Genomic DNA, 21,894 nt, shown 5'->3' with positions numbered 1-21,894 from the left:
GAGATGAGTTTTCTCAGAAGGGTGGCTGGCGTCTCCCTTAGGGATAGGGTGAGAAGCTCAGCCATCCGTGAGGAACTCGGATTAGAGCCGCTGCTCCTTTACTTAGAAAGGAGTCAGCTGAGGTGGTTCGGGCATCTGGTAAGGATGCCCACTGGGCGCCTTCCTTGGGAGGTGTTTCAGGCACGTCCAGTGGGGAGGAGACCTCGGGGAAGACCCAGGACTCGGTGGAGAGATTATATCTCAACACTGGCCTGGGAACGCCTCGGGATCCCCCCGTCAGAGCTGGTCAATGTGGCCCGGGAAAGGGAAGTCTGGGGCCCCCTGCTTGAGCTGCTCCCCCCGCGACCCGACCCCGGATAAGCGGTCGAAAATGAGATGAGATGTTATTATATTATGCGCTCAGAAATTTGTTACATTATCGACTGGTGTTTCCACATTATTGCAATGGGTTTGATTACTACTAGAGGTTGAGCGTGTGCATTGCGTGCGCAAAAACTCTAGTTACAATTAAAATTAAACAAACGCTAATTGTTCAGTTTAAAACACTTAATGTGAGCCATGCAGTGAGCCATGCATCTTTAACGCTGAGGCTAACCACGGCCTCTGATGGGCTCATCGCCAGACACCAATTTTTCCATTTTGTTAGTGACGTGCTTTCGGTTTACATAGAGTAATTGTATGTTTACAGAGAGTGCGAACAGATTAGATTGGAATTCTGGAACCTAAAGTGGCCCCGTTTCCCTAAACTAACTGTTTTTTTCACCCTAATTTATCAGCGTCCAGGTGTGGCACGCTTGGAAAAATAGCCCAGAAATCCTGTCCAAACAATAGCAGGCAGCACCCAGGGGAGGCTCGAGGCTTAACACAGAGTCATGGAGCTCCACACTGTCCGCCGCATCAGCCTTAATAAGGTCACTGATTATTTGTGAGAGGGTTGAGCTATAAACTCAATTTGAGTGATCTAATAATCTCTAAATAATCTCTCCTGGCGTAAGTGGGAGCTGATCAAGTTGATGTGTGCGCGGGCGGCAGCGGTAAGAAGGGGTTCAAAGACAGATGAAAAACGGGTGACGATATATGCATAAAGCGCACATGTAGCGTAATGCTATACAAATGACGTGGGTCCGCTTCAAGTTTTACTTGTATGCATGCGGTCTAATATGCATTTGTCTCGAAACAATATTCTGCTTTGTGTGTTTTTGAATTTCTCGATACAGATAAAGTAATTTAAAGCCCCCTAATCGTCTGCTTGGGCCTGCGTATGTCTGTTTGTGGGAGAGAAAGTTTGCTTAAGTTGACAAATAGTTGTCGCTTAAGATAAGCGTCTGCTATAAAAAACATTCAATGGTCATTATTGTCGTATCTTATCATACGCTATAAGATATGAGTCACTAATGAGCAGTTGGGCTGTATCTTGGTCAAGGTTGCCTACAGGTAGACCGAAAACCCGGAAATCATCTGGGCCTTTCCTGCACCCTAACCTGGAGCCTAGATTGTCATGACAGGGTAGTCTTTGTGCCAAAGTAGATTGGATAAAGTACAGTTGGGGAGGCAGGGAAGACACCATTTTGTTTCTCTTCCTCAAGATAATAGTTCTGCAGAATTGAGTGAGGGGGTCACCTTAAGTTTTCCTTGTCCTCAGTTTCTGTGTCTTCTCCGTGTGTGCGCGTGTGTGTGTGTGTGTGTGTTCGAGTTCTCACAGCTGAGATCTGAGACCTCCCTGTGGTACCGACCGTCCAAAACACTCCAAAATTCTGCTGACGGTCCACGCATCCCCAGCGCTAACACAAGACCGGTCTCTCATGAATATGTATAAAGTAAATGAAAGCCGGTGAATATTACCACTTATCTCCACGCAGATTAAACTTCTCCCTTGAACTGCCAAGGACACACACACACACACACCCACCCTATATGCGCTCACACACAAGCCTATACACACACACCTATACACGCACACACACACCTATTCGCACACAAACGCCTATAGGCACACACATACACGCATGCACACACGCATGAAAGAGCTGAGCTGAAGCAGAGGTTTCTCAAGAAATGTGATGGCTGAACACTCGATAAAGACTCTCGTGCATTCGAGGCGAATCCTCTGTCAGGTGGAGAGGTGAAAATGGAAACATGATCAAAGATAAGGGGTTGCCTCGCTACATCTCCACCGGCCCCAGCTATTGGCCGTGGCTAAATAAATTGATTTAAATCAATGCAGATGCCAGGGAATGTTTAGCGGATCGCCCCGAGGGTAAAAAGGTACGTCAGAGTTATTAAAATGAATATGTCCATTAGGGCGTCCCCGCGTGGCCCGGTAATCCCAAATGAAGGGACTTAGGGGTCTAATTTTCCACGGGTCCCACACGCGTCGGATCGATAGAGTGGTGTGCCAGCTCAAGGTGATGTGTGCGGCGAGAGCTGTATTCCTCCGTCAATGATTCATGCGACCTTCTGGCTAACGGACAGGTGGACAGACATGCCCGCAGACCGGGAGATATACTGTACATATCTACACACAGACACACCAACACATAAAGATAACAGACAGACAAATTGACGCACAGATACATATCCACCGACACATACACACTCACACACTAGATGAATCCAAACCTGCCAGTCATGGCGAATCACAGAACCATGAACACGAACCATGTACATAAACACATCGGTAGAAATGTGCGGAACGTGCCAGTGAGATAAGATAACACTCAACTTTGCTCCGAGGTCCGTTCACCACCGCTGAGACAGAGAGAGAGAGAGAGAGAATGAGAGAGAGAGAGAGAGAGAGAGAGAGAGAGAGAGAGAGATAGAGACAGAGACAGAGACAGAGACAGAGACAGAGACAGAGAGAGAGAGAGAGAGAGAGAGAGAGAGAGAGAGAAAGGCGGGGCCTGGCGGGTCTAAATTATTCAATACATACACCTTGATAACACCTTTCACAACCATGTTATTTTTGCTGAGACGTCCGCCACGCCGAGACATGCTGCTGTCGCTCGCCCTGCCGTGCATCGCCCTGACCGCGCTGGCCCTTGCCACCCCGCTGGCGGAGGACCGCTCCCCGTCGCCACGACAGAAGGTGCTGCTCATCTCCTTCGACGGCTTCCGCTGGGACTACGACCGCGACGTGGACACGCCGAACCTGGACGCCATGGCCCGGGATGGCGTCAAGGCGCAGTACGTCACGCCGCCATACCTGACCATCACCAGCCCCACACACTTCACACTGCTGACAGGTGGGTACCTCCGGCCTCACATGCAGCCTCACATGCAGCCTCACACGCAGCCTCACACGCAGTCTCAAACGTAGCATCGAATGCAGCCTCGCATGCAGACTAAAATGCACGTAACACATTGTGAAAACTTTGTTTTCACAAAGTTTAAAGCAAACTTTAAATTCTGCTTGCTGCACATTTAAATGTACATATAGCAGACGCTCTTATCCATAGCGACTTACAATAATCACATTTGTCAGAAGAGGGAGAAACTATTCATCGCTGTTGGTACAGTAAGGAAGTTCATAGGGACAAGTGCCAAGCACTTGCCGTTAATTGCTACGTTATTGTGTCGTCTCGTCGGTTTCATCCGGGGTTGTTTAAGAGCGGCAGCATACCTAACGAGGCCATGCTCCAGCCATGGACACTATTCCGTTGTGTATTCATACTTGGTTCATATGGAGCGCAGGGGGACATGTATGGCTACCTTACATTAAGCGCTACTTGATCAAGGCAAGCCAGCTTGATGTAAAGGCTTGTTCCCACTTCTGGACGAGAAGAAGCCTCAGGAAAAGCGAATTAGTTTGTAATTGAAAATCCCATGGTCCACACTCATCCCCCCTCCACTAAGACGATTATTCTCGTGGTGTCCAAAGAACAAACCCCGTTCGTCTCCTTACTTGGACTTGAAAATCACCATCAGCCACTTTAAAAAATAAAAGGGAATTTAAAAAACGTCCTTGAAATCATATTCCTCCTAATCTCCATTGTTGTTCTTAAGAACTTGACCGCCAGTCATCCCGTGACTAAACCTCTCTCTCTCTCTCTCTCTCTCTCTCTCTCTCTCTCTCTCTCTCTCTCTCTCTCTCTCTCTCTTCCCCCCCCCCCCCCCCCCCCCCCCCCTCCAGGGCTCTACATCGAGAACCATGGGGTGATCCACAACATGTGGTTCAACACCACCACCTCCGAGAAGAAGGCCTACTACCCCACCCAGTTTGTGGACGGTTGGTGGGACAACGGCTCCTTGCCCATCTGGATCACAGCCCAGAGACAGGTCTGTTCCTTGAACCGCTCTCCCCTTTTTATCACAGAGATAAGACACGGTTCTGGGCTGCTGGCGAACGCATGGCTGGGCCGCTGTCTGTAGAATTACAATGGGCTCACAGTAGCGTACACTACATGATACACTACACTCAGACCGGCTGCAGGTGCACGTCCAGTAGCTCTTGTTTTGCATGCACGTTGGCCCACCTATTGGAATATGGAGGGGTGTGTGTGTGTGTGTGGCTGATAGTGTGTGTGTCTATGCTAGTGTCTGTGTTCGTCTGCTTGTCTGCGTGTGTGAGCGTGTCTACGAGTGTGTGTGTGTGTGTGTCTGCTATTGTCTGCTAGTGTCTGTGTGTGTTTGTCTGCGTGTGTGAGCGGGTCTACGAGTGTGTGTGTGTGTGTGTCTGCTATTGTCTGCTAGTGTCTGTGTGTTTGTCTGCGTGTGTGAGCGGGTCTACGAGTGTGTGTGTGTGTGTGTCTGCTAGTGTCTCTGTGAGAGCGTCGACGAGTGTGTGTGTCTGCACGCGCACGCGAGCGCGTGTCACATCTCATCTGGCTTGCCTCGCAGGGCCTGAAAGCTGGCTCCCTCCACTTCCCGGGCACAGCAGCCAGTTACCAGGGAGAGGTTGCCATGGTGAGGGAGGTGGAGCCACGCTTCTACAACTACGGCAACGAGACCGCCTGGCGGGTGAACATCGACAAGGTGATGGGCTGGTTCGGCCCCGACGACCTGGACTTCGTATCGCTGTACTTCGGCGAGCCCGACGGCGTGGGCCACAAGTTCGGCCCCGACTCGCCCCAGAGGAAGACCATGGTGGCGCAGGTGGACCGCGCGGTGGGCTACCTGCGGGCGTCCGCCGAGCGCCACGGCCTCAGCGACCGCCTGAACGTGATCATCACCGCCGACCACGGCATGACCCAGTTGTTCAAGAAGAGCGAGATCAACCAGATCATACTGTCCAACATCCCGGGCTTCTCCTTCAAGGACGTGGCCTTCCAGCTGTTGGACTACGGGCCCTCAGGCATGCTGTTGCCCAAGCCCGGCATGCTGGACAAGGTGTACAACGCGCTGAAGGGCGCACACCCGCACCTCAACGTCTACAAGAAGGAGGAGATGCCCGCACGGATGCACTTCTCCAACCACGAGAGGATCCTGCCCATCGTACTGTGGGCTGACCAGGGCTACCTCCTCAACGGGGTGAGAGGGCTGTTTGATTTCTGACACAGGTGGCGTGGTGGTGATGGGGAAGGGGTGGACGGGTCAGGGGGGGGGGGGGGGGGGGGGGATTCAACCGTGGTGAGAGGGGGGGCGGGGAAGGTGAGGTTCAGAGAATTCACCAACACATCATTCACCTCGTAGGTGAATCATACCGCCCTAGGAGGCAGCCATGGGATACGATTTGGGCAGTTCATGAGAAGACACAGAGATGTGTGTCAGGCCCATAGAGATAATGGGTGCGTTTTGAAACACAATGGAATGCAGGATATTGATTGACAGTTAATCTACCATAAAAATATACTCGCAAGCCAGTTAGGTAAGCCTCAAATTTGATTATGAGGCAAATACAATTTTTCTTAAATCTACGCGTCTGTTGCATTGAAAAGATAAGCATAGAAATTGCCTTCACCGAGCCAGTCAGTCGGTTGATTTTTTTTACTCTAGGAAAAACTGCGAAAAAATTAAAAGTGATGAGACTGCAACAAGGAGTTAAATGATAATCCGGGCGCATTACAGTTTTAATCAAGTGCATTTGCACATTCCTCCGGGATAATCCCAGCCCTAGCTGATGACATGCTCTCAGTCGCTCGATGGAGCTCTATGGGGACCCGTACACCCCCCTCTCCCCCCCACCCCTCTCTCCCCCAGAAAAAGAAGCAAGAAATTAGCATATACATTTGGCTTGCTAAACTCGTCTACTTCAACCGAAAAGCTACCGCATCACTCGACGCCGTGAGCCGTCGAATCAGAACAGAGGGAACAGTAGATTACAGGAAATGATCAGTGAACTCCTCGCCGCCGCGGCTAAATAAAGCAGGGGGCTCCCCTTACATGGCTTGGTGATGAAGTGGGCTAAGCAGAGAGAATCTACTCTTTAAGCCGCTGCTAGCCGGGACGCTAGCACGCTATCTACTGTATCTCTCCGGTATCTCCTGGGTTATCTCCTATAGCTGATAGGGCCTCTTAGTTTAAAGCCCCTCGGTTTAAACCAGAGACACCGGGACAACCTTGTGACAGCAGGAGTTGCGTAACGTGCGATGTTAATCAACCGCTCTTACGAGATTATGAGATTAAGATGCTATCAGGATCCACCTGTGTACATTGATAAGATTCCATGTTACGTTACTACACATTAACCACTGATTCACCGAGAAGTGCACTGAAAGGTTGAATAGCATGTCCATAAAACAAATTATAATACCAGAACAGCATTTTTTAAAACGGGGCTTGCTGGCGGTTGATGGCTGATAACGGGTTTCAAGGTGGCATGTTATACAATAGCGACAGAATGTGCCCCTGTAATACTTTGAGTAGGCCAACAGCGCTCTCTGCTGTCTGAAGTGGAGCGCTGCGCCGTTTGACCACTGATGGCCTGCTGCCTCTTAATGCCCACTTGATTATTCAAAAGTGAAATATAGTGCATCCAGACAGCAGATGAAACTGTGACACAGTCCTAGTCCCCACTACTGGGGCGGCATGTGGCTCAGGAGGAACAGCGGGTTGGCTGGTAACTACAAGGTTGCTAGTTCGATCCCCAGCGTGGTGTCCCTGTTTAGACGCCTCACCCTAAGTGCTCCCGACAAGCTTGCTGTCACCGCCTCCGGTGTGTGAATGTGTGAAAGTGTGCATGAATGGGTGAATGTTAGCCAATGTTGTAATGCGCTTTGAGCCGCCAATGGTTAGAAAGCACTTTATAAATGCAGTCCACTTACCATTTACCCCGTCCTGTCTCTCCTCCAGTTCCTCCCAGTGCAGGCAAACAAGGGAGAGCACGGCTTCGACAACCACAACCTGGACATGAAGCCCTTCTTCCGGGCCGCGGGTCCCGTCTTCCGGAAGAACCTGAAGGTGGGGCCCTTCGAGACGGTGCACATCTACCCCCTGATGTGCCACATCCTGGGGATCCGACCCGAGGTCAACAACGGCCACCTGAACGCGACCCAACACATGCTGGTCTCCTCTGCGGGCGAGGGTGAGCTGACAACTTACACGGTGCACCGCTCCTCCCAGCGGCCCGCCGAAGTGTGTCAGCGCAACAGCTGCTCCTTCGTTGCCCCACCGTTCATCCATCATCGCTTAAGTCGGCATGCGTCTGAAAGATACCGCGGGAAGGGATGCGGTGGTAATGTAGGTTAGAGAGGGGGGGAGGGGGGGAGTTGCAGTACCAAGGGCGTTGTGCTCAAAGACAACCGCGCTTTGTTCCTTTGAAGAGTTTTAAAGTACCACGAGGGAACAGTAAATGTGACGTTCTGACGTCCGCGTTGAGTTGTTGGTCTATTTACGGGGTTGTTAGCAGAGTATGATCGAGGATGTAAATAAATGTATGTTTAACTAGAGTGAACACAGTGCTCTTAATTCTAGGCCTATATAGGCTGACCTGGCACCATATCTCTGTTTCTTGTTTGGATAGAATGGCCTTGTGTCTAGAACATTCTTACAAGCATTGTTGTGTTGTTTAGGTCAGGGAACGGGAAACTTTTTCAGTTGGGAGCCATGAAAGACAAGTACTACCTGAAATTGTTCTTTAGGAAAACCAAAGAAGAGATAACAGAATTATATTTACAAATTATTAGGGTAGACAGATCAATATGACCATTTTGGTTGGAAAGAATACCTTAAATTAAGAATTACACTTTTATTATATTCCCTTTGTTCCTATTCAGTGTTTAATTCTGTGTTTATGACCGTCAGATAACCCTGGGGTGATGAGTACCATGGAGATGGCGGTAACGGGTCTGGCGGCGGTGGTCGGGTTCCTGGCCGTTGTCTTCATCATCCTGGTGTCGGTTAAAGTCTACAAGAGCAGGAATGAAGACCGAGGGTAAGTGGTCGACCTCCAACAGATAGTCAGACATAAGTTAAATCCCTGCTTATTCCACACCTCAAATGTTTTAATTTGAATTTATATTTCGCTTTAGTTTAGCAACAGTACCGGGACAATATCGTAATGTAGCCGAGATGTACTTTAGCTCTGTTTTTAGTCGGGCCTTGTACTTCGAGCTCTTCGCGAGTTTATAATCGTTAGCTGTAACCGTTACTCCGCCATTTTGAGACCCTACAAGTTATTTGGAGAAATGTAAATTTCAAAAAACCAACGTCCAAAAAAAACTCAACTTTGTTTTGCCACATCTCACATCATGACAAACGCTTTGGCATGACAATTTCTACCAAAAATTACAAATCATTTCTAATTCAATTCATTGCTAAACAATTAAATAAGTAAAATATGAGGCCCGACTACCAACACAATAACTAACATTCAATTCAAAAGACACACATGCTTCCAAATGGATGTGGCGAATTGAAGAAATGTATGTAGGCTATATTTCATATCCATGCATATTTATGTCTATTTCAGATCGAACGGCCCTGATTTGGACATGGAAAACACAAATGCCACCACATTCTGAGCCTTCCTCACACGGAGTTCATCACCCTCCACATGCTGACACTGAGGAGGCCTCGCCTGAAGATCCCATATAATGCTTTTTTCAGGGTTAATAAATGCATTGGGGGTGGGGGGGGGTAGCCTACTACCAAAATAGGTTTACATACCTGTATATTAGAAATACACCTTATTCTCACACTGTTAATTTCTGCAAAACCAATTTCAGCGTCTTTGAAAAACTAGCTGTTTCACGATCCTTATTGAGGTGCGTTCCTTTGGGGGGCGCGAATCCTCCCCCTGGCTCGCGCTCAGATTGTTTTAGTTTAGCAGAAGTAAAACATGTATGTATACATAGCCTACGTCATATAACAGTCTTACGCAAAGGGAAAAGTTTATAAAGCATGATATCACCCCTTTAATTGCGGTCGCAAGGGCACGCGTGTTTAATTGCCGGCTGGGTCACGCGCAGTGCTGATGACAGGCGCTGTCTCGTATGGCTGTTGAAACATCGAGTTAACTGCTCGATGTTAACTCGATGTAAACTGCTCCTGTGTGTTCTGTGTATGCAATTGTCTGTTCCTGTTTAAAGAACTTTTTTTTAAAGAATGAATTAATTTTATTATTGTGGTTGGCTTTCTTTTTTTAAATCGAGCTTGTGTTGTATGTGTATGCAATGTATCCGTGCCTGTACATACATTTTTAAAGAATAAATAAATCAAGTTAAGTTTGTAATTGTGGTTTGCTTTCTTGTTTAATCATTTAAAAATGGAATTAACATTCATAAAAAATGTAGGCCTGAAAATCGCTGGGTGGAATATTGAACTTATTCTTACCCATCGAACAATGGATGCCTTATCTTCCTCCATAAATATTAATTACCCCTCCAAGACACAACTTGATGTATTTGAGAAGCGAAAAAACAGGGACGACGGCAGCCGTTGAGGGACAAACCTCACCGAACTGCCACCCCGGGTCGACCCGCCTCTCCGTCCTCCTCCTGACAATGAAGAACACTTTGGTGTAGTGAAGAGAGTGAAGACAAACATGGAAGAGCTCAGCGCCGTCGGGGAGCAGGTCTACGACGCTGAGTGCATCCTGAACAAGCGGCTGAAGAAGGTCAGATGATGTTTGAACACATCTGATGTGGTTTATTGGTTGCTTATTGTGTCTTTCTATTCTTATTGTATGTTTTTATTTCGCAGGGAAAGTTGGAGTTCCTTGTGAAGTGGAGGGGATGGTCATCCAAGTAAGTAGTAGGCTGGTGGTGATGGTGGTGTTGCAAAACAACGAAAACAACAGTAGCGTGTTGCGCACAGTGAATAAAACAACTTTGCGCAGCGAGGAGAGACAGACGGCGGCGGGTTTACTTTATAAAAAAAGACGCGTTGTGCAGCGCGATGGCGTGGGACCCACCGCGCCACCGTGGTTCATCCCCACTTTCTTTTGTTCCTTTCCTTTGAAAGTTTATACCCAAAGTCTGGACCCGTGGGCTGCGTTTTGCTCCACGGTCGATCGTAAACCGCCACAGGAACTACTCAAAGCCTATTTAAGTGGGATTAAGATGTGATATTTAGTTAATACCTTACCTGATCTAACACGGTTAGTCTATTGGGCAAAAACAAAGTGACTGAACAACACTTTCATTAAAGCCACGATTGTTATGATGACGATGGTTAACATAAATAATCCTCGTATATAGATATGTAGTGGTTCAGGTCTGCCTCCTATAATTAAGTCTTAAGTTGTTTGGTTCGGATGGTCTCGACGCGGTCAGCTGCTCCCCTGCTTCCCCCCGCCCCCCGAGATGCCCTTTCTTTGTACCCCTACATTGTTGTTGTAGTTCCCCCCCCCACCCCGTCTGTGCTTCTGCCTGCCAAACCAACAGTTGTGTAGGCCTTTTCAAGCGTCCTTTGTACGTGTGTGGCGGGGGGAGAAAGCTGTTCAATTATGCATTAGTGATTGGTGATTACTTATCAGAACATAACAGGTGGTTGGTGGATAATCTGAGGGGGGGAAATGAGTCTTATTATTTAAGAATGACTTAAATCATACACAAACAGGAGACTCCATAAAAAAAACGTTGTCTATCACACATGTGTAATATATACTTTCAACAGTTGTATTTTAATGTACTTTAACTCTTAGTAATGTTCACAACCGTTGGGACAGAGAGGTCTGCGTAAACTGATGCGGCTCTGAGCTGCTGTGATCCAAAACACGATACTATTTCACACTGGCTAGCTTTCCCCTGAACGGGGTATTCAATGTGTGTGTGTGTGTGTGTGTGTGTGTGTGTGTGTGTGTGTGTGTGTGTGTGTGTGTGTGTGTGTGTGTGTGTGTGTGTGTGTGTGTGTGTGTGTGTGTGTGTGTGTGTGTGTGTGTGTGTGTGTGTGTGTCAACGACAGAGCATCCCGATTAACATGGTCAACATGCATACAGAGCGTTGTGAAAAATCACCTGAACTCCAAAAGGTCACTGATTATATCGTCAATAGTTAAAAGTCCCTGAAAGTAGCGCGGTGAGAGTCGACGCTGAATCCCTGCCGATTCGCGGCGGTTTTTACTGGTAAAGGAGCCTCGTCGACTATCGGGGCAGGGAATGATAAGCCGTCTTTTCTATAATAAATGAATACGGCCCCCTAGAGACTGCATGTAATCAGACCTCCACACCTGTAGAACCACGGCTCCCCTCGCCACCCTCAACCTGTGTACCTCTGTAATTAATACTGATTAATTATTAGAGGGACTTCTGGGACGGAAGCGGGCGGGCGGGGAGGGGGGTTAATTAATGCCACATTAGTTGTTTCTCACACACACACACACACACACACACACACAAAACACTTGTGTGTGTGGTTGTTTTTTGTTGTGCTGGAACAAATGGGTGACCTTTTTATAATAATGCCAACTTATTTTTTTTTCCCCCGCCAGGGACAACAGCTGGGAGCCTCAGAAAAACATCCTTGACCCCCGACTGCTGGCCGCGTTCAACAAGAAGTGAGCCCTTCCTTTGTTTACTCATTCGCGGCACGCTCGGCCCAGACAACACTTGAGCAGATGCTAATTGATTGCGTTCAGCCGGCCTCTCTCCGAGTGGCCGCACGTGACTGGCCCGCGTGCTCACACACACACACTCGCCGGTATTCTCATGCTAAAGGCTGCATAATCCGGCCCCATTGTCGCTGTGACTTCTCCCCTCTTGCCGCTCCTCTGTCTGTCTCTCAGCCCTGACGGCGGCATTAAACTCGGTAGACGGTGTGCTAATGAGTGAGTGAGTTTCCACGGATGGCTCGGTGGCCTCAGTTGACAGGCCGGGGTTCCCCTGCTGCCACGAACATGCATTACGTTAAACAACAAGCTTTGAACAAAAGTTGACGGGCGGACAATTTTTAGACGGTTGTTTTGGTTTTGTTTCAACAGAGAGCAGGAGAAGGAGCAGATCATGTGCAAGAAAGGGAAACGACCCAGGGGAAGGCCACGGAAAGTTGTTGTAAGTAAATGGAACAAAACAAATTAATTGTTTATGTCATCTTCTGTGATACCCAGGCATGGAAACGAGGCTGTTTAACTGACGACCGTTTACTGTTGAGACTCTGAGCAGACACTGTCATCCGAAGCCACTTATTTTGAATTCATACAGGACAGTTTCTTTAGGATCGAACCCAGAGCCTTTTTGCTGGGAGGCCTACTCCAAAGCTTCTACACACAGTCCGATTGTCGAGGTGTCCCTTAGCAAGACGCCTCACCCTAACTGCTCCTCACGAGCTGTCTCCTTGCATGGTTGACTCTGCAGTCAGTGTGTGAATGTGTGCATTAATGGGTGAATGTTAGGCCCAAGTTCTCTTGTTATTTGAGGAGAAACATCTCCGTCTCACGCTCATCTCGGTCGTTCTCTCCCCTCAGGAGATCAACGCTGAGGCCACCAAGTCGTCCAGCTCTTCTTCGAGCTCCTCGTCTTCATCCTCCGACTCCTCCTCGTGTTCCTCCTCTTCCTCCTCCTCCTCCGAGGACGACGATGACGATGATGACAGCGCCAAACCGGTGAGCCCCGGCGTCCGGACGCGAGAGCTTCACCCGGGGCCTCAGAAGAAGGCCCAGATCGTCGTGGCCAAGCAGGAGCCCCCTAAGAAACGGGGTCGGAAACCCCAGGCCTCCCCGGAGCTCCGGACCTTCCAGCCGATCAAGGGCCTCCGCAAGATCGCCTCCAGGGAACCCATGGCGATAGAGCCGCCGGGCGCCATCAGGAAGCCTGCACACCCGGCCGGCTTCTCCTTCCCGGGCTACCCGAGGGCTTCCCCCAGGGAACAGCTTGGTGGAGCGAACAGGGGCGCCCTCAGTCCAGCCGGGGCCAGTCAGACCCCCACAAGCCCCCTGGGGTTGGCGAGCAGGGCGGCCCAGCCCGCCTCTCCGTCCCTGAACCGATCAGGCCAGAACAGGAACAGCGCCGACGCTAAACTGTCCGTCTCCGTTGCGAGCGGCGTGCCGGGTCTGGCCGGGAATAAATCCAAAGGAGTGGCCTCTTTGAGCGTCAACGCCCCCAAGCGGGCGCCACAAGGCTCGGCGCAGCCCCCTCTGGGCTCTCCCCTCAGACAGAGGAAGCCCGACGCCCCCGCGTCGCCAGCTCTACAACGGCTCCAGGCCGGCAAAGCCTCGTCCTCGTTTAACGGCCAAGCCAACGGCCTCCAGCCTCTGAACCTCCAGAGCGGCCGCAAACCGCCGCCGGGGGGAAGCAGCGCTCCAGAGGCCCCGACCGTTCCCGCACAGGGCCTCAGGAACGCCTCGACCCCAGGGGGCAAGCCTGTGGCCGGGCAGCGGCAGGAGCCCAGCTGCGCCCAGACCCCCGTCTCCCCGGCCGGGTCGCTGCCCCGCAAGAGCCAGCCCGGGGCGGCCCAGGTGAGGCCGAGGGGCGAGGCGGGCTCCAACGGAGGGGAGAGGCTCGCCGGCCGGGCCCAGAGCAGGACGGACAAGGGGGACGCGCAGAAAACGGAAACGGTGGCGGCGGCGACGACTGTTCAGGGTAAACGGGACGCGACCGCCGCCGGCAAAGATGGCGGCGGCGGCGGCGGCAAGCAGCCCAAGAGCGGCACGAGCACAGGGGAGGAGGGCAGCAGCTCGGACTCGGACCAGGACTCGTGTTTCCCGGGCAGCGGCCAGCAGGACCTCTCCATCTCGCTCCAGAGCAGCCAGGAGTGGAAGCCCACGCGCAGCCTGATAGAACACGTGTTCGTCACGGACGTCACGGCCAACCTGGTCACCGTCACGGTGAAGGAGTCCCCCACCAGCGTGGGCTTCTTCAACATGAGGAACTACTGAGGCGAGGCACCCACCTTCTGACCTCAAGAAGGTCCCCGCACTTAGACCTCCGAAATCTGCCTTGTGGGGGGGGGGGGGGGGGGGACACTCAAGCACTGTACATTTTTAGTGTTGATATACACCGAGGGCTGCGGTAATGCAAATCCTGTAAACATTTAACATTTGTGTAGGTTTGTAGAGTGTTGATTAAGACCAGCTACCGTCGGGCTAGGCTGTAGATATGCTTTCTCTTTCTAGCCGTTCTCCATCTCTCTCTCTCTCTCTATAAATATTCTTGACTGATGTTTAAAGGAAAACATTTTGTAGGGCAACTTGTGTACTTTTAAGCTAGACCTTTTTGTTTTTATATCATTTGGAGTCAAACCGACTTAAAGGGATCTAAATCCTTTCTTTTTTTACTAAGACCTGTCTTAGCAGACGAGCTCTAACTAGCTGTTGCAAGACAGAGCTGCACTACAAGACAGCAGATCAGGCTGAGACCGACCGCACGCTGGCATTCTAGCATCGACTCCAAAAGTCTGGGCTCTGAGTTTTTGGCTGTACGAAAGTCGATAACCACAGTATGCAGATAATAGTCACGGCAACGGTGTACGGTGCGATTGCAGTAATCAAGCAATTGGCTGCTGTGGTGGTTGTAATATTGTCACAACTGCAGTGGAGTGCTACAGAGGAATGATAAAGAAGAGCATTGGGGAGACGGCAGTTTGTTCGCTCAAACACAGGCGTGGCCAGTTGGCAGATGAAGGCTTCCCACTGCCAGGCATCTGTGTTCATTCTGGGACTGTGATCAGCGTGGATGATGGCAGGTTAAGGGAGGTGACTCCCTGAATTACTAAGTGGAGTTTATCATGTACGAAATTATATATTTTTTGTGAAATTTGCTTACTCCTTGGGCTGCAGTGCCAGAGTGGGAACTTCCACCCACGACATCCGTTTATTTTGTTGTGGGTCAGTAGGAATTTCAGTTCGGCATAATGGCCTGGGAGAACATGCAGAGGAAGAGATTCCACACAATGAAGACCACAACAAGGCCCAATCCTAGTGTAACTGTATATATTCTGTTAATAGCTGGAACACCATCTGAGGACACCAGTCATATGCTTTTTTTTATTTTTTTGGTGTATTAATTTATTTAAGTTTGAGCCAAAATGGCCAACAGAAAATGTATTGGTCATCACCCCTTCCGACTTGTTCGTTATAAACTTAATGTATTTGACTGTTTCCTTATCAAATTCCCAAATACTACTGCAGATGATTGGTTAAATATATGTATGGACTTCTGCGAGATAGTCCAACGACAATAATTCTTTTTTTTTTTCAACCATTCCAGCGACTTTCTCTGCTTTCTTCTGGCTTTAGATGTACTCTGCTCTCGTTCCAGCAGAGAACCTCCAGCAATCATGATATATTTTCTAAACTTGAAACCCTTTTTTTTTATCGAAGAGAGTAAAAAAAAAAAGAAAACATAGTTACTATAGAAACCATACGCGTTGTGGATGCTTGCCCTTATCTTGTCTTGTTGCTTCAAAAAGAGAGTTGAGATTCCTCTGTGCAGCCAGCAGAGATAAAAAAAAGAAGGTAGTTTCACTCATGGGGAGAGTGAGATAAAGTATCTGCGGTTCACCCCCGAGTGTAACCTGATAAGACGTGGTACTGGCCGAATTTAACACACACACACACACACACCTACACCTCTCTCTGTGTTGACTATCTTCTAGTAAAAGTGGTAATTTTCCGGAACAAAGGCGGAGGATGGGAGGAAGTGAGGGTGGACCCCCAGGGAGTTTATATCAGGCCCAATCAGAGAGACATTAAGAACTAATTGGGCTCCTTTTGGATTTGACATCCAAAAACACGCAACAAACCCAAAGCAACGTTTCCCACGACATCTTCAAACCTGTGTAAAATTAAAAATGGCAAACCCTAAAGATGTTTTTTGTTACGTTTGCCAACCGATTCGGGCACTTCGACACCGGTTGGTAAGTGGACCACGGTTCCTCTCACCATGGTGTTTGCGTCGTAGATGCAGCATGACAGAAACCACAGTAGCGCCGGTGTACTCCTTGTTGAGGGGGATTCTGCGACAAAGCCCCTGCCTCTGAACTCTAATCCTCCCAAGCTCTCTGTGGCTTTCTCTCCCTCCTCAAAGCCAACGATACAAAAGGAGTAAACTCCCAAAGAAAGCTCAGATTTCAGCATCCCCACGTTAAGGGGAACACACCGGGCCGGCGGGGCGGTGAATTCCCCTTCACTGTTCGTTCACTTGAACTAACACTGCAAATCAGAGGGGAGCGATGCTGCGGAAACTGGTGGTGGTGGAGAGACGTTTGGGGGTTGTTACAGGTGGTTGGCTTTCAAGGCCAGACACTGAAGGGTGAGGGAGCGAGTTGAGGCCGTGTTTATGTGTTTCTCATCCGTTTGAAGTGCAGTCAAGTACTCTCTGAGAAGTACCCTCTCTGTCTGTGTAAAGCATCAGAGCGTTGATTTCAAGGTTGGATGGCAGGGTGGCATGAGGGTTGTTGGAGTGCATTTTGTTTCAGGGGTAAAAAAAAAAAATGACCCGTGTTCAATTCCCCGAGATAGTTGGATGGTTTGTCTTCTGTACCTCTGTACCTCCTGAAGTGCTTTTAAGCAACACGCTGTCAAACCCCAAAATTAATCTTCTGCAAAGGGTTGGGGGATGCTGGACACATTGGACTATCACACACCCGTTCTCAGGCATCTCGTCTGGTTTTCAGAAACACAAATTGTTTTGATTCCTACTATCATGAAGTGCTATGTTCGACTGAATATTTGAGCTGTCAATATATTTTTGTAATGGATATTAATCATCTCTGAAGGCTATTGTGTATTTTAAAGTATGTTCATGTACTAACCATCTCAATGTTATTTTTTTCCTTCCAAAACTATTTATTTCAAAGAGTGTCAGGGTAGGCTTTTGTTGACTCCTTTTGATAGATGTGCTGTGTCACCTTTTTTTTCCATATGCTATACTAATAAATAGTACTACTGTGTGTATTTTTGTACGTTACATGTATGACCGGGTCAGTTAACTGACAGTTATTGTTCTCTACAAACAATTTCACACATTCTGAATATATCTAACACCCACATTTTGCAATCAAATGGACCTATTTTCAGAAATTGAAAGCTATATACCTGTTTAGATGTACTGCCTCATCTAATAATTGGTAACACTTTAATTTTTCACTATATGGAGAAAATGTAGCTTTCTTCGTGCTTGTTTACAGAGGGGCATTCAAATTAATTTCCAGTTTAAAAAACCCAACAGATGTGGCGGACAATTATATATATATAAAAAAAAAAGACTAAAAGAGGACTAAATTAAAAGCGCAAGAATAATCACAACCTACTGACACTAATCTAATCTCATACGGTATCGTTGTCTTTAAGTAAGGTTAGCCCAATTGTGTTTTATTAATACAATTTGGGAGGCCTACATTTGACCTAGAACCATCAGTGTTGAAGTCCTCCCCGGCCACTAGATGGCAGTGTTGTAAATGAGTTGATTCATTGCATAATTAGCCTTCAGTCTCAAAAGCAAGACAAAATAGGTAAATAAAAGTGCAAAATAAAAATGACTTTCAAATAAGGCAACAAATAATTATTACGCAATAACCATTAGACACTTAGAAGACATGAAGCACAAAATGTCTTCCTTATGGAATTCTGTAATCAAGCGATAAAGATATTTGGTTAAAAAGACGAGGAATTTTGCTCCAAAGTTCACAGTAACAAAAGAACAGTTTCTCCCCCGAAGTTCTCCTACTCCATGGACCTGCACCCAGACGAGCTACTTCTGCCCCAAGACCCCCTACTCCTCTTCAAGGACCTGCACCAAGACCCCCCGCTCAATGGGCCTGCACCTCTTTCAAAGTCTTCCAACGTCCACCACACCAGTGGTGTGATGAGGAGCACCCTGACGCACCACTGGCTGGCTCGCCGCCGGTACGCCTAGCACAGTGTCCCACACAGAGTGGCCCGATCCGGGGCTCAGCCTCACCCCCCCCGCAGGCCTCCCTGGGTCTCTTGGCGGGACGAGGTGATGCTACCGTTGACTCAGAAATGAGTTATGCAGGCTCTTGCGGTACCGAGGGGGTATTTCAAACCAAAAACAAACATGTGCAAAACGAGTGTGACCACAGACAGAATAATCCGGCTGCTAGATTGGCACTTGGTTCTGGTAATCGAGTCATATACCGGAGGAGCAACTATTCCAGGACAATAACATCCTGTCCTAGCCCCAAATGTGTCTTGTCAGCGTACGACTCTACCCCCCGACTTCACACTTCTCCGTGTGCTCTTTTCATCTTTCTCTGTGGAGATCTACCGTGCTCGTATCCACATCTCTGGTAGATGAGAACCACAGCTCCTCTCCTCGCCGTGCCCTCTCTCTCTCCTTCATCCTCCATCTGTCTTCAGCTCTGTCCCTCTGCCGCTCTATCTCTCCCTCTCTATCTGTCTCTTTCCAGCTCTCTCGCTCTCTCCCCTAAATAGTTTCTCTCTGATTTGCCAGCCCACCCGCCTAAATATCTCTCTTTCTACCTCTCTCTCCCTCTCATTCAACAATCCTCTCTCTCTCTCCCTCTCTCTCTCTCCCTCTCTCTCTCTCTCTCTCTCTCTCTCTCTCTCTCTCTCTCTCTCATCTCCTTACCCATCCATCATGTGATCATCCTCCATTCCCTCTTTCTCTCCCTCTGTTTCCATCTGATTGTCTCTCCATGCCTCTCTCCTTTCTGCATCTCTCTCTCTGTCTCTCTCTCTCTCTGTCTCACTCTCTCTCTCTCTCTCTCTCTCTCGCTCTCTCTCTCTCTCTCTCTCTCTCTCTCTCTCTCTCTTTCTCTCTCTCTCCTCCCCCCTTCCTACTCCCACCATCCCCTTCCTCTTAGTAAAGATGGATGACTAGATATCTGAATGAATGGATGAGTGGTTGCATGGAAGAATGAATGACGGGGCAGAATAATGGATGAATGAGGCAATGTGGGGCAGGAGGGGTTATGTCAGGTAAACAGGTCACACATCAAGGATTGTGTGTGTGTGTGTGTGTGTGTGTGTGTGTGTGTGTGTGTGTGTGTGTGTGTGTGTGTGTGTGTGTGTGTGTGTGTGTGTGTGTGTGTGTGTGTGTGTTATTCAGCTGAGAAGAAACCCAGGGCCCTTTAACTCCCCTATCTCCCTCCTCCAGTCCCTCTCGTCCTCCCTCCTTCATCCCTTCCTCTCTCCTCTCTCCCATTCTTTCCCTCCTCCATCCATCCCCGCCTTTCACCACCACCCCTAGCCGGGTCATCAATGTATTAAACTATGTCTCTCTCCCCATCTCTCTTTCCCTCCCTCTCTCCCTCTCTCGCTCTCTCTCTCTCTCTCTTTCCCTCTCTCTCTCTCTCTCTCTCTCTCTCTCTCTCTCTCTCTCTCTGCCTCTCTCTCTCTCTCTCTCTCGCTCTCTCTCTTTCCCCCTCTCTCTCTCTCTCTGCCTCTCTCTCTCTCTCTCTCTCAGCTCTCTCTCTTTCCCCCTCTCTCTCTCTCTCTCTCTCTCTCTCTCTCTGCCTCTCTCTCTCTCTCTCTCTCTCGCTCTCTCTCTTTCCCCCTCTCTCTCTCTCTCGCTCCTCTCTCTTTCCCCCTCTCTCTCTCTCTCTCTCTCTCTCTCTCTCTCTCTCTCTCTCTCTCTCTCTCTCTCTCTCTCTCTCTCTCTGTCTCTCTGTCCCAGGATGACTAAGTGACAGTGGTTATCATTACGTTACACAAAGCGCCTCCGTTCCGTGATTCTCCAGAAGTCTCCGGCCGACTTCTTCGTCCCAAAATAAGTCGGAGTAAACAGTCGCGCGACACCCCGGCTCTCGCTCTCCCCCCGGTATGCATAAACACCGCGGACTAGTGTGACAGTGTAATCCCACCCCCAGGCACACACACACACACACACACACACACACACACACACACACACACACACACAAACGCAAACATGCACAGGCACACACACACGCAATGAACAAAATCACAAATGCACTCACACACACACACACACACACACACAAATGTACAAACGCACACACATATACATGCACATACACACACGCGCGCACACACACACACACACACACACACACACACATAGACACAGACCCTGGATGTATAGAGTGTATCCCCCAAGTTTGCTGTAAATATTAAAACTAAATCCAACCCTAAACCTAGCCTCCCCCATCTCCTCATGAACACCTGACTGCAGGTGAGGCTGAAAGGGACTGACCCCACCCAGGTCCTCATACAGCAGCCTCTCCAGCCCCTCCCCGTGGTACACACATGCCAGCGATGGCGACTCCTGCCCAACACTTATCCAGTCCTTCTTCCTCCCATGAGAGGCTTTTGTTTCAGCGTCTGGAGACCCAAGGTTTCCCTCTGTCTGCAAACCCCAGGAAGACCCCGAATGAGCCTCGAGGCTTCACAGCTGACCCAGAATGTGTTTGGACCCGGGTTTGGCACCGCCTGGCTGTGTCTGGCCTGGTTTGGTTTGGCCTTAATCTGTTTGTGTCCAGGCATAGAATGGGTGTTCCGGTCTGACCTTGTTTGGCATGATTTGGTTCCGTGTAACCTGGTTAGGCAAGGCCTGGTTTGCATGAGTTGGTTCTATATGGCCTGGTTATATTTGGCCTGGTTTGGCATGAGTTGGTTCATTCTGACCTGGTTTGGCATGAGTTTGTTCAGTCTGAATGAGTCAGTTCTGTGTGGCCTGGTTTGGCGTGAGTTGGTTCTGTTTGGCCTGGTTCGGCAACAGCCTGGTTTGGCCTGGGACTGCTCCGTCTGGCCTGGCACGGCCCGGAGGAACCCTCCAGGATCAGAGCCCCATAAGCCTCTCCTTCCCCGGCCCCAGAACCCCCTCCAGGCCCAGGCTAGGTTGCCGATTTCAAAGGCTTGTTTGGAAACCCGAGCCGAGCCCTGCGGCCAGGCATACCTCCACGCTGCCCGTCCCTGAGCTCGCGGGGCCGGCCTCTAAATCACTCTGCGAGGCAGGGTAAACAAACTCCAGTTTGCCCTCTGATACGGAGAGGGAAGACAAGCGGCGGCGGCGGCGGGGCCCTGGGACAACACGGCTCTCAGACAGACCCCCGCCTCATCCATCTTAACCCCTCGCCATCCATCACGCCGGCGGAGTCCGCATGTCTGACACGACCACTCTCGCTTTTCTTACTGGCACGGGCCTCCGCATCGTCTGTCACTCTTAACCTCCGGGCCGCTTTTACTGCACCCCCCCCCCCCCCCCCCTACCCCTAACCCCCCCCCCCGCTGCCTCCCTGCACCCTCAGGTGCCCATAGAGAGCTGTAGGGGGAGAGGAGGGAAGAACTGCTTTGATTGTCGCGGTGTCTGATGTCATCCAGGCTCAGCAAACACTCAGGATTAGGGAACCGTTTTGCTTTTGTTTTTTATTCCTGCGAGAGAGAGGGGGGGGGGGGGGGGGGGGGCAGGAGGGGGGAGGGAAAGGGAAGGAGGGGGAGGGAGAAAGAGGTAGAGATGAGAGAGAGAAGGAGGGAGAAAGAGGAGGAAGAGAGAGAGGAGAAGGAGGGTGAAATAGAAGGAGGAAGAGAGAGGGTGGAGAGAGAAGGAGGAGAAAGAGTAGGGGGACAGAGAGGGAAGAGAGAGAGAGAAAGGGGGAGAGAGTGGAGGAGGGAGAAAGAGTAGGGGGACAGAGAGGGAAA

The 21,894-nt window shown here is 49.6% G+C and overlaps 2 protein-coding genes and 1 long non-coding RNA gene across 3 annotated transcripts in view; all 3 read left to right on the top strand.

Moving 5' to 3' along the window:
- The window catches only part of LOC132452425 (uncharacterized), a 256,155-nt gene that overhangs the window by 164,668 nt on the left and 69,593 nt on the right, over positions 1 to 21,894 (top strand). Inside the window, exon 2 of the long non-coding RNA XR_009524324.1 lies at positions 9,054 to 9,401. This is a non-coding gene — a long non-coding RNA (uncharacterized LOC132452425). The remainder of the gene's footprint in view (positions 1 to 9,053; positions 9,402 to 21,894) is intronic.
- Positions 2,939 to 9,055, top strand: LOC132452403 (ectonucleotide pyrophosphatase/phosphodiesterase family member 7-like). The gene is made up of 6 exons (XM_060045022.1): positions 2,939 to 3,242; positions 4,130 to 4,275; positions 4,837 to 5,466; positions 7,228 to 7,459; positions 8,179 to 8,308; positions 8,846 to 9,055. The coding sequence occupies exons 1-6, from the start codon at positions 2,954 to 2,956 to the stop codon at positions 8,895 to 8,897; spliced, it is 1,479 nt and encodes a 492-aa protein (XP_059901005.1). The 5' UTR covers positions 2,939 to 2,953; the 3' UTR covers positions 8,898 to 9,055.
- On the top strand, positions 9,867 to 16,808 carry cbx2 (chromobox homolog 2 (Drosophila Pc class)). The gene is made up of 5 exons (XM_060044972.1): positions 9,867 to 9,991; positions 10,078 to 10,121; positions 11,806 to 11,871; positions 12,295 to 12,364; positions 12,778 to 16,808. The coding sequence occupies exons 1-5, from the start codon at positions 9,920 to 9,922 to the stop codon at positions 14,185 to 14,187; spliced, it is 1,662 nt and encodes a 553-aa protein (XP_059900955.1). The 5' UTR covers positions 9,867 to 9,919; the 3' UTR covers positions 14,188 to 16,808.

Source organism: Gadus macrocephalus, chromosome 2, assembly GCF_031168955.1.
Source record: "Gadus macrocephalus chromosome 2, ASM3116895v1".
NCBI classification, from domain to species: domain Eukaryota; kingdom Metazoa; phylum Chordata; class Actinopteri; order Gadiformes; family Gadidae; genus Gadus; species Gadus macrocephalus.
Note: the sequence above shows the minus strand (reverse complement) of the source record. Positions and strands in the feature narration are given on the sequence as shown.

Bases quoted from the DNA above. Each gene is read 5' to 3' on its own strand.
- LOC132452403 (XM_060045022.1), top strand. From the start codon at position 2,954: ATGTTATTTTTGCTGAGACGTCCGCCACGCCGAGACATGCTGCTGTCG. The intron at 4,276-4,836 runs GTCTGTTCCTTG...CTTGCCTCGCAG, and splicing joins GGATCACAGCCCAGAGACAG to GGCCTGAAAGCTGGCTCCCT. The intron at 8,309-8,845 runs GTAAGTGGTCGA...TGTCTATTTCAG, and splicing joins AGCAGGAATGAAGACCGAGG to ATCGAACGGCCCTGATTTGG.
- cbx2 (XM_060044972.1), top strand. From the start codon at position 9,920: ATGGAAGAGCTCAGCGCCGTCGGGGAGCAGGTCTACGACGCTGAGTGC. The intron at 10,122-11,805 runs GTAAGTAGTAGG...TTCCCCCGCCAG, and splicing joins TGGAGGGGATGGTCATCCAA to GGACAACAGCTGGGAGCCTC. The intron at 12,365-12,777 runs GTAAGTAAATGG...CTCTCCCCTCAG, and splicing joins GAAGGCCACGGAAAGTTGTT to GAGATCAACGCTGAGGCCAC.